Below are 12635 nucleotides of genomic sequence, written 5' to 3'. Positions count from 1 at the left end.
GGAAATTTGAGATGGAAATCTATCGAGAGTCATGTAGAGTGATCCCTAAACTTTAGGGGCCCCGATTGAGGTCTTTTGAGTTCTAATTAATTAACTCAGTCTCACTCAGTTATAGTCAGTTAAACTAGTTCTAACTGTTGGTGGAACTAGTAGGAGGTCTAGTAATGGGGACATGCACTAGTGCATCCTTAGTACCACACCATTTAATTGAAGATTCAATCATAAATAATTCATGCATGTTAGTTCAGAGGAAGACCCGGTGGAGATTAGAGTTTAGGGACAGTGTACTATCAGTTGTATAATTTTTTGAGTTGTGCAGATGGTGCATGCAATCTGTTGAAGACCTATGGATGGATTGCACAATTATGGAGAGTGGATTTCCCAATTAAATATGGACTAATTCTCTTAGGAATTGTGAAAGGAAGTAGGGGCTTGACAGGCAACAGAATTGGCTAAGTGTTGTCTTGAGCTGGTTTGTGAAGCAACGAGTTAGATTGTACTAGTGCAGGAATTGTGTTATGTGTGATTGATATTCTTCCTTTTCTGCTTATTGTTTTCATTGATCAATTTTGGTTTCCATTAAAGAGTAGAGTAGATTCTTATTTTGTGTTTTAGCATATCACATAAGTTGTTGAATCTACAAGTAAAAATGTACACCTGAATCAATCAATACTATTACCTTTCTATTTTAGATATATCTTTCTATCTAGATGGTTTGTGGAGTATTGATGCCATCCAATGCATGACAAAATATTGTTGGAGTAGTCTTTTCTAGCTCTATACCTTGTGAGAGTTCCACTTCTTGATCTTCTTGATCTTCACAATCTACTTAGAATATTTTATTCTCATTGTATTTATGCCCCTTACTGTATTTATTGTCGTAGTTGAAACGTGGTCCCTTTGCTCTTCTTTCATCCATTTGCTGAGGTGTCAACCTTGTTGGTTTAGTAGAGGGAGCATGCTTTTCTTTATAGTTACTGGTGACCAATTTTCTAGTCACCATATTTTAACTTTCAACTTTCCTTGCTAGACTAAAAGGATGCTCTAGAGATTTAAGTTCAAGGAGATGCATGACATGTTGGATGTTTTCCTTTATAGTTCCCATAAATAGGTCTAACAAATTATCATTTGAAATGCTCTTTACCACAAAACTCAATTTTTGGAATTGTTGAATGTACTTTGTAACTAGGCCTTTTTGTCGAAGATTTACCTATTAACTAAATAATATATTTCCATTAATATCCCCATAATGTGATATTGATTCCAATGCAAAAATGGGCTAAGATATAATAGAATCCCTTTTCCTTTCGAAAATCAATTGATACCATAATGTTGGTCCTGTTCTAAAAACATGGTTGTGATAGTTACCTCTTGTCAGGCTGCCACTTGGTGTAGAACAATGTATTGCTCCATTTGGAGTCTCCATGTTATACATGATCGTTACTATCAAACTTCCTCATATCGATCTTCAGAATGTATTAGTTCCTTGGTGTTGGCTTGAAGCCTTAATGGTTACGTGATTCAATATTTGTGCTCTCCAATTGTGATAAAATATTCCCCTAGGTTATTGAGTTCCTGCATAATTATTCTCCTTATTTTCATAATTTTATTGGACCTCAATATACCTTTTGGGAAGTCTCTCCAAGAGAATCTTTTCCATGGTATTCATGGATTTTTGTATTTCTTCCTTGTTTTCATTCACTTTATTTTCCATTTCATCCATCATTTCTCTTTTAAGGTTTTCTTGAAAACCAAATAAATCCACCTTTTTCAACAAACTACTATTCATTTCATTATCTTTCTTCTCTAATTGGGAGAACCTAAATTTTAAGTCTTCACTTTCTTCATGAATCTTGGATGAGCCTTTAGGGGGTTTAATTAGTGTAGAAACTTTTTTTGGAGCCATGTTGGAAAATAAAATAATACTTCTCTTAATCACAAGTTTTGTCACCAAAAGAATTGGATTTTCTAATCAAAAGTTATGTCACCTGTAAGTTAGACATCTATAAAACCTTGGTTCAGAGAATATTTGAATGGTTGAACTGAGCCTTTAGGGGGTTTAATTAGTGTAGAAACTTTTTTTGGAGCTATGTTGGAAAATAAAATAATACTTCTCTTTATCACAAGTTTTGTCACCAAAAGAATTGGATTTTCTAATCAAAAGTTATGTCACCTGTAAGTTACACATCTATAAAACCTTGGTTCAGAGAATATTTGAATGGTTGAACTTTTTCTTGATATATCTCTGAGATTTGAGCTATTTTGAATCTAGGATTTTTGTCTATAATACTCTAATATGTCTTCTCTACAATTCCATGAGTCTAACGAGAATTTGATGTGCCAAGTGAAAGTTATGGTAACTTTCCCAAAACTTGTTGATTTTTGGCCTCTTCCGAAGAGAAAATTTGTATAGCATGTCACGAGTCTAAGTCTAATTCTTCGAATATCATTATGAAATATTTACTTGAGCTACTTCGTTATGTCTCTTCAAGTTTGAAAATTTCATAGTTTTGAGATTTTTTTCTCATTTGTCTCCAAATAAGTTCAAGATTGGTAGGGGTTATGGTATACACACTTTCATAAACTAACCCAAAAAAAATAAAATTGTCTTAAGAAAATTCCTTTTCATATAAACAAAAAGAACTCATATATCAAATAATAATTAGTCTTTGGTTATCATACAATTAAAATAAATCTAATTTATTATCTATCCATATTTAAAATGGATAAAACTAATTTCTATAGTATTTAATATACATTTTATATTTATTATCTATCCATATTTAAAATGGATAAAACTAATTTCTATAGTATTTAATATACATTTTATTACTATTTTGAACTTTAAATTATTAACATAATGATGATATTTTTTTCTCAACGATGAGAACACAACCCAATCAACCGACTTAATTTGCAAAAGTCACTAGCATATTCCTCCAAAAGGGCAGGAAAAAAAAGCTCTTTCCACGACCATGATAATGAAAAACCATTTTACATATTTTATTGTAAAAGAGGGTTTAGATGCTAATTCACCAACGTTTGTTGCCACTAGGTGGACAGTATGCTGGCCGAGGGCTTTGTACCTCTCCTTTCTCTGTAGTGCAGGGGTACAAGTGTTTATTATTTTTTTCTAAGAAAAGATGATGGGAAAAATCTAGTAGGGGGCGGAGGACAATTAGCTGGTCTGGGGTTTGTACCTCAGTTCTCTGTAGTGCAGTGGTACAAGTGTTGTCTTAGGATGGTCTAAGCTGAGCAAAGGTAAACATCCTGAAGGGAGAGGAGAACAGGGGATCATCGGCGTAGAAAGCAAGCAGCATGGCGACGGGCGGGGCATCCGTACGCTTTGGCGGAGGGGTTGATACGCTTCGCCGGATCCTCGCAGACCTCTGCACGCTAGGCACGCCAAAGGTAAAGTATCCCCAGCTCAAAAATGTCCCACGAATTCCCAGGTTTTCTGCTAAAACCTCCCTTTAGAGCCTCATAATTGAAATATGTTTGCACACATACTCATTTTCTGTAGCGTTCTTTAGCTGAATTTGAGCAGCGAACTCTCTGTTTGAATCTTATCCATTTGCTTAGCTGAAGATTATGATGGAAATGATGGGTTTTCCGCAAAAATAAGGACACAATTATAGTCTCGTAATATAAAAAGAATTTACCATCTGGTATTGTTTTGAGTGCTTATAACTTTAAGTTGGACTAGCGAGTATAAGGTTGAGTTCAGTCGTGGGTATTCCTTTCCGTTTGATTGCTTCCACTCCGACTTTAGCTTAAGCTTGCAACTTCTATTTCGAGGGGAAGGCTCAAATCTAACTCCATATTTATTAGGCAAACACATTGACCACTTTCAAATTTTTAATCGTCATGGTGTACCAACTTATCTTTTTGCTCAGAGCGGTGGCCCTGTGGCGTACTCTCCAGATCACCTTCTTTCATAGGGTCTCTGCAAGAGAGCCCTAGTTATATTTTGAATCTGAGTAATTTATTTTATCCAGGTCAATCATTATTATTGATTGTCTGAGATGTAATTCAATTTTAATTCTAATTTGGGGATGAAAGCTATGTAGTATATACAATGGTAGATTTCCATTCATTTTTGCAACCTGATATGTATGAATTCGTATGTCAAACCTCTGTTCAACAAATTTCTACAATTACACTTAAGTGCAGCACCTTTGCGTGTTGTCATTGACATCCTACGTTGGATCCAGATGTTTTCAGCTTGAAGAAAAAGATGACTATCAGCAAAATGAGAAGCAACTTGCATACCCATCACAGTGAAACGAGGAGTTGTGGAAATCCAAAATCACCTTGGAAGGGATGAAAGTCCGAGTTTGCAATTACAGTGTAAATTGGTAATAGATGATGAAGAAATGACACTCACCGAGTTACCACAGGCGTTGTCTAACTATTCTAGAATTTCGACCCATTTTGATCATACAATGACCTTTTAAGTTTTTTGGTCGTGATTTGACCCATTTTGGTCGGGAGTAGTCTAACTGTTCTACGTTTTGGACTTATATACAACCAAAATTAGTCAAATCATGACCAAATTTGTGAATATACGACCAAAATAATTTCAAAAAGCAGAACAGTTTGACAATTCCATTTTGGTAGCATATGGGTTGAAATTGTAGATTAGTTAGACAACTCTCAACTGCTGTTGTCGATACAGGACAGGCCATGAGTTTCCGTACACAATTCAGCAACTCTTCGTTGCTAGGAATTTCAAAGTGCTACTATGATATATCATGGAAATTTTACACCACGGAATTATGATTCTAGACCACAGAATCTCAAAGTTCTACTATGATATATCAAGGAAATTCTAAACCACCGAACTATGATTCTGAGGAAAGACAAATATCACCATCTTTCAGAGTAATAAGAAGAAATTGAGTCCGATGATCAGTAGTCCAGTACAGGATACCATGGCATGTTCATGATGGGAACTTTGAGCTGCAAAAACTAGTCCTAGCTATCAACTCCCCAAAGGTCTCTGCAATGACTGGCACAGCTTCTAGATTTCCTAGCATTCGTCCAAACATTTTGATAAAAGCTATCCTATCAATTCTGCACTTTCTATAATGAACTGTATTTGTTGATTATCAAACATATCTATGAAAAAAATAGCACAAGAATAAAGATAGAGGAAAACACTCTCTTTGATGGCTGTTACCACCATCAAACAATGCTGTGGTTCCTAAAATTGGGGGTGGCAGTGGAAGACTTCCCATGATTTCCGTTTTGAAAAATTTCTGTTAGTGATTATTGAAAACACATAAAAATGACCGTTGAATGTTTTGGTGAAATTGTTTTGGTTTTACTTTTCAGGAGGGTTCGGCAATGATGCTGAGAAAACATGTTGAAGAGGAGGCACGGGATCTCAGTGGAGAAGCATTTACCCGTTTTATGGATCAGCTGTACGATCGAATTTCTGCCCTGATGATGAGCACTGATGTTGCTGACAAATTGGGGGCCTTACGAGCTATTGACGAGTTGATAGATGTAAAATTAGGGGAAAGTGCCTCCAAGGTCTCAAGGTTCTCCAGTAATATGCGTTATCTATTTGAAGAAAAACATGATTATGAGGTTCTGATACTTGGAAGCAAGGTTCTGGGTCATCTTGCGAGAGCTGGAGGGGCAATGACTGCCGATGAAGTTGAACGTCAGGTTTGTCTGTTTTCCAAGGACATTGAATGTTGTATTGTTAATTTATTTGAGAGATGAAAAATCAAGTATTGTTTCAGAGATTGAATATTAATAATAATATATGGTGACTATAGGTCAAGAATGCTTTGGAGTGGCTTAAAGGTGATAGAGTAGAGTATCGCCGGTTTGCAGCTGTTTTGATTTTGAAAGTGAGTATATTGGTGGTTGAAGCTTGTTTAAGCCTTTTTTGTAGATAATTATTCTAATCTCTTTGAAATTGAATACATCTTTTGACTTTAGTTGCTTCTATGCCAACATTTTATTGTTGTGGAAGTATCAGGCCTCCCTGGCATTTGGCCCCATGTTTCTTTTACAAAGACAATTAAGTGATCCATTGTGCAATCAAGCTCTATATTGGGTATGAACACCTTTTTTTATTGCAGGAAATGGCAGAAAATGCACCAACAGTATTTAATGTACATGTGCCTGACTTTGTGGATGCCGTGTGGGTTGCACTTCGGGATCCATCAGTGGTTGTTCGTGAACGAGCTGTAGAGGCTTTGCGTGCTTGTCTCTGTGTTATCGAGAAGCGTGAGACGAGGTGGCGGGTGCAATGGTATGTAGCCTTTGTGTCTGGTTTATTGCTGGTAAATCACGACTAGGAATCTGACAGGTTTGCGAAGAATGCATTGTGTTTGTAGTCTTTTCAGTTATATATGTCTTGAAGAGCATTGTGTCATACTGTGCTGATGTAACTTGTGCGCTTGACTTGGATTTGTAGCTACACAATTTTTGGGAGATTTATGAGTTTCCCTCTGAAAATAATTATAGAAGTGCATGCTGAAAAATACACAAAATGAGAGATTAAAAAAAACTGTTTTTGAACACAATGTCACAACCATACTCGAAAGGAGTTCAGAAAGGCAGCAAGATGCTGTGTATGTTTTTTTGTGTCTTCTGAAATGATAATCATGATTTCTAGTCCAACTTATTTCCTGGATATTTTGAACGTATAAATGTGTGCAGCATATTTTTTTCAAATGAGAACACATCTCATACCACTCTCAAATACTTAAGCAAGAGTGAGTTTCCTGGTGTACCTTATCATCTTCTCTCTTTTATTTTTTATTTTTTCCAATTTTTTTAACCAAAACAGAGAATATATTAATTCAAATGAGGCTGTGTGCCGAAGCTAGCAGCAATACGTATTTGACAATTCCAGGATTGTATTGGGACTATACATAATTCTACACCTGTTCCAAAACAGTATTATAAGATTTTCTTGTAAAGCCCCAAGGAAATTTTTTTGCCCCTAGGGTTACACAATCACAAGATAAATTGTACTGGTTTTCAAATTCAAACAGATATAGACATATAGCAGTTCATAATACAATATCAGTCCTAATTTAACAACTGCCTCTAGGGCTGTTCATCAGTAGATCTGTTACTTAACATTCGTAGCAATGGCAGACTATTCAGAATATTAAACTGGCAGTTTATACATATTTGCAACAATAATCGAAACCCTAACCACAATTCTGTCCCATCAACCAACTTACAGGAATGTCTATAACAGTTTGACCTTGACTGTAGAATTTCCTTGAAATTCTGGAACTGCTTGATGAACTAACTGAAACTGGGTTCGATTCACCAAGACTCAGAATATTTCTATTATAAATTTGCAGTGGAATAGAAACAGAATTAAAAACACAGTCACACGATACAATACAAAATATTTTTTAGGGAACCCTACTGGGAAAACCCTCTACTAGCTGTATAATTTTATTGACAGAAAATTGATCGATTGATCTCTTTACAAGGCAACTGTTTCAATAGAGAATACACTTATTTCTCTACTTGAACTAAGCTAGAAACCTCCCTGCAAGAACTCAACCTTTGCTCCCTATTTCCTTGCGCTCTCTGGCTCCTATTTCCTAGCGCTGGACAGCCCTTATTATTTAGGAATTAATTCCTATATCGTAATGCACTTTCTGTGAGGAAATTCTGTCTAAGGTCTGCGTATAGGCTGCTCCTAAGTATGCTCTTCTCACAACTAGCTCTCACACAAAATTCGTGCTCAACAATGATGTGCCTTCATCCTCCTTATAAGCTTTTTGCTCATGCTAAATCTGACGAGTGTAAATTTGGAATACGAGTTGAGTGTGACTTGTTAACTGAGTCGAACTGATTCTTCAACTCATCCTGCCTCAATAAAACGTGAAGCTCTCTAAAACGTCTCTTTCCAAATATAACTCGCACTTGGAGACAAGCAGAACTAAGCCTCCAATTCCTTCTTATGAGTTAACTGCTTCATGACTTGTCCTAATTCCTAGGAATTTGTGCATGCTAAAGGAAGACTGAGCGAGGTCTTTCTTGACTAAGGCACAAGTCAAGAAGACCTTTCTTGTTACTATTTTCAACACTCCCTCTTAGCGAGTAATGAACAAAAACTGAAATGAACAAAACTGCTTCTTGCCAGTGCCTTGGTCAAGATATCTGCTGTCTACTCCTCTTTTCAAATGTACGGTAGCTTTACTATCCCTTTTTGCACACAATCTCCGAGATGATGATACCTGATCATGATATGCTTTGAGTGATCATGAAAGTTGAAACACTGGGTTCTCAAAGAGCTTGATGCGATTGTGATTATCATAGTGTATCACGATTCACAATAGATTCCATCCTCTGTATGAAAAGTCCCACAAGCAACTTCTATTAGTTTTTGTAGCATTGACAGGTGTTCTAGTCTCAACTTTGGTTAGAGAGGCTATGAAACACAAGATCTCCAAAACCCATAAAAGTATTTGGGAGAAAACACCTAGAGACAACTCAATTAAATTAATTGATCGATAATTAAAAATGCCTAAGTTTAACTTTTAGAGAAATCAATTAATTAAAGGAAATTAATTGAGAATTGTAAGAATGCTCTAGAAACTCACACGGATTGAGTTTGAGATGATCTTAGCTGTTGATGGGGATCTAATCATGGCTGTTGGTTTACCAACGAGAGATTATAAGAGAAAGACGATGGGGATGGAGAAGACACACCCGTGAGGTTGAGTCCCTTGACAGATTGAGCTATCTAGCGCGAACAGGGAAGAAGAGTTCGAGCCAGAAGGGACACAAAGATAGAGAGGGAGCAAAGACAGTGATTCCAGAGGAGATTTCCAGTGTCGGAGAGTCAACAACAAGAGGGCCAAGTTTTCCTCAATGAGGTTGCGCAGGGACTGCGTAGGCAATGTTGGAGGAGGGTTCAATTTAGCTAAAGAGAGGGTTGATTAAGTTGCTAGTGGTCGGGAAAAATTCCAGAAGGCCAAGCGAGTCATTCTCAGACGTTGAGTTGGGCAAACCGACAACATCGGAGCAGTTCCAAAGGCAATATGAATTGGAGGCTGATGCAGGGGTGTTCGAGAAGCCACTTTGAGCCAACTTCAGAGCTGAGATTAGTGTCGGGTGAGAAAAAAATTGTCTCACTAAATTTTGGCTAGATTATTTGCTGAGGATTGCCAGTTTGGCATCCAAATTTTTGTACTCAGATTTCACTGCTGCACTGGTTTTCCCAGTTGGGTTTTTCTGGGGACATTTGTCCAAAAATAATGGTGTCAATTTTATTGTGTGTGTTCTATTTTTCAGTTCCAGTTTTATTTTCCGCAGTAATTTTATGGTGAAGAAATTGCAGCGTGATTTATTCGTTAATTTCCATAACAAATAAACTACATAATTAATCAGTTAAAAGAATAAATTCTAGTTGTTGCATTTCAAGGAGTTTTCACATGGTATTAGAGCAATTTTAATCAGATCAGGAGCTCAGTAGTGAAGAGGGAGGAATTTCACATTTCAGAGGGCTAGCTAGGTATTTCAAATTGTTGGGAAGAAATTTGATTTCCAGATCTAGATAGGTGGAAAAGTTCTATTTGCCCAGTAGCAGTGCTAGCAGGTAGTGGTGTTGTCGAGAAACAATTTTGGTGAGCAGATCAGAAAGTTCGTTGAGCAGATCTGGGCGCAGTTGATTTGCAACAAAGATTTGTAGTAGTGGATCAACGTTGGGTGGAAGAAATTTTCAGGAGGAAATCTAAGATTTTCAGTTGCAACAAGCCGAAGCAATTTTCCAGTCAACCAGTGTGAGCTTTAGGAGTAGTAGATCGTGTACTGGACTTCGGAGAAGGACTTCTGGAAAGTTGAGTGAGTTGCATAGTTGAGGTAGGAGGCAGAGAGAGGACCAGAGAAGGATTTCCAGAGATAGGTAGTAGTAGATCTGCACATTCCATAAGGGTGTGCGAGTAGCATAGAACGGGCCCAACAGGGAAGAGAGGGAATTTCCAACAACATTCTCCAGTTATTTGAGTTTCACATTTTTTTTTTCAGCTTTCTAGAGATGACCGTACGAGATAGCCAGAAGAGGTTGTGCGCGTTAGCCAAAATGTAGATTTGGACAACAAATTGACTTCCAGTTGCTGGAGTCAGGTGCCGAAGGAAGTGCGAGTTGCAAAGCGAAGAAGGTTCCCAGACAGGGATCGAGCTCAAAAGAAGATAGTGAGGCACCAGATCCAGGGGGAGGAGAAGCTTGATACTTATGCATATCAAGGTAGGCAGGGTCCAGTGTAGATGCAACAAAGAAATCAGTTAGATCAGTTCTGGATTGTTGCTGTAGGACCATCACCTTAGCTACAAGGGCCCACAATATCATAGTAGCAGGTTCAGTGTTAGCAGGCGTAGTCAGTTATTCATATGACAACTGCATAGCTAGTTGCAGTCAGTACTCAAGAGACAATTGCAAAACTAGTTGTAGTGACACAGGCAATGCAAATGGCCCAGTTGCGGGTAGCATGAGTAGTTCCAGCTAGAGAGGTTCCCAGTTTTCCGGAGGAGGAAAGGAGGTTGAGTTAATTCCAGCAGATGAAACTGAGGGAGGTAGTGCAAATTGGCCAGTTGCAGAGAGCCAGACACAATTCAAGCCAGAGATAGTCAACCAGTTCATTTTGCAGAGACTACAAAGTGTGTACCAGTGTCGAGAGGTGATTTGATGGAAGAGCGAGTGGTGTCAGTGAGTAGCAAGAGACAAAGAAACTACCAGAAAGGGTTTAGAGACAAGATTGAATTTCTCACCGTAGAATCTTGTAGTCCAGTTAGGTATGCAGACAAGAGTGCCAGTTGCAGTAGAGAGGCTTTGTTGGAAGGTGGAGGGATTTCCCAGTTCTGTTTCAGAGGGAGATCGAGACTCTGAGGGAGTCTAGCTTCAGAGGGAGCAGGCCCATGGAAGCTTAGTACTTCAGGATCTGAGGTGATCAGTACACAGTTGCAGTGATGGCAACAACACAGATGCAGTACAATGGAGTGGCAGCACAAAAGTAGTAGCACAGAGGATTCAACAGTGTATGATCGGAGTTGCGTAGTAATAATGTAAGGTGATATCAGCTATACCTCCAGATGGAGTAGTGTAGTGTGTCAGAGTTGTAGGTTTGGGAAAGATCCATAGAGGCTAACATTAGACAAGTGTTTCCTTGCATGGATCATTACCTTTGCTACAAGGGCCCACAATTTTCAGTACCAGATGGATCAATGTTCAACATGGCGAAGTCAGATCTTGAGGGACAATGCAGAGCTAGTTGCAGTCACATGTTGTGGGGCACAAAGCAGTTGCAGCGCAGACAATTACTTAGTGGACAATGTAGAGGCTAGTTGCAGTCAGAGATTTAGGAGACAGTTGTAGAGCTAGTCCCGTGACACAGTTGATTTAGAGTTTTTGTTCTCAGTTGTAGTAGTTGTAGGAACAACAACTTGAGATTAGTTGCAGCGCAAAGCAGTGTTGGCAACAACATAGGAGTACAATGCAGGGTCAGTAGCAGCATAGATGTAGGGTGGTTCAACTATAGAGTGGTAGATGAATCAGAGTATGCGCAGTGGCTTGGTGGGCAGTGGCAGATTGTCCAAACATTAGTAGCGTGAGGGAAGATGTCACAAGTGAAGACAAAGAGAACACCTTCCTTGCTAAGAGGGAGTGTTAGCTTTTGTAGCATCAAACAGGGGTTCTAGTCTCAACTTTGGTCAAAGAGGCTCAGAGGCACAAGATCTCCAATACCTAGAAAAGTTCTCGGGAGAAAACACCTAGAGACAACTAAATTAAATTAATTGATAGATATAAATACCTAAGTCTAACTTAGGGAAATCAATTAATTAAAGGGAAATAATTCAGAAATGTGAGAATGCTCTAGAAACTCGCACAGATTGAGTTTGAGATGATCTTAGCCATTGATGGGGGTCTAATCATGCCCGTTGGTTCGCTAACGAGAAATTATAAGAGTAGTGATGAACGCACATGTCTAATCATAAACTGATAAAATGAAACTTAAATGATGTTAAAGATGGCTGCAAATTTGGTGTTAAAATCAACAAATTAACATGAGATATGGAGCGACATTAGCATGTGAACATGATCACGAGTAAAAACTATGAAATAAGCAATGAGAGGAAACATATATCAGCAAGAAAATGAGTTATATCAGCTGCAAAATCAGATCTAAAATGCCCCAAAAGAACAATGGAAAGTAAGAAATTGAGTTATCAAAGTAGCCCAATTAAAAGTGTAAGATTTTTAGATCTATGACATGTGAGAAATGAAACTAAAATTGCAGAAAATTAAATCTACTTAAGCAAAAATTCAGATCACACACATGTAAAGGATTCTTTCCCAAGAGAGAGGGCTGGGATACCAAGAGGGTAATCATCAAGCTCCCTCAAAGAAACTTTTTTATTTTATTAAAATGAAGAAGCCCTCTAATGGAATGAGGACTTGGATCTTTGGCGGGAGTTTACAAAGAGCTCAAAGAGAAATTACTCCTTTCCAAGTGGCATAGTGGATAATCCCAATGCACCAACCAAGACCCCTTCCATGCAATTCAAACTCTCCTATATGATCTGTGCAATCCTTGATTGAGGAACTCGTTGGAGAAGAGGGGAACATGTGTGTAGATGAAGTGGAG

The 12635-nt window shown here is 38.0% G+C and overlaps 1 protein-coding gene across 3 annotated transcripts in view; it reads left to right on the top strand.

The window, feature by feature from the left end:
• The first annotated feature begins 3005 nt into the window (after positions 1 to 3005).
• LOC149263930 (serine/threonine-protein kinase TOR-like) overlaps positions 3006 to 12635 on the top strand; it is a 491915-nt gene continuing 482285 nt past the window's right edge. For all 3 annotated transcript variants that reach the window (XM_089426963.1, XM_089426958.1, XM_089426968.1), the window contains exons 1-4: positions 3006 to 3411; positions 5338 to 5676; positions 5790 to 5864; positions 6099 to 6271. In XM_089426963.1, the coding sequence (XP_089283089.1) occupies positions 3319 to 3411; positions 5338 to 5676; positions 5790 to 5864; positions 6099 to 6271 (680 nt within the window). In that variant the 5' untranslated portion in view covers positions 3006 to 3318. The remainder of the gene's footprint in view (positions 3412 to 5337; positions 5677 to 5789; positions 5865 to 6098; positions 6272 to 12635) is intronic.

Source organism: Pinus tabuliformis, chromosome 6 (assembly GCF_031772625.1).
Source record: "Pinus tabuliformis cultivar Carrire ecotype Pingquan chromosome 6, CPIR1, whole genome shotgun sequence".
NCBI classification, from domain to species: Eukaryota; Viridiplantae; Streptophyta; class Pinopsida; order Pinales; family Pinaceae; genus Pinus; species Pinus tabuliformis.
Note: the sequence above shows the minus strand (reverse complement) of the source record. Positions and strands in the feature narration are given on the sequence as shown.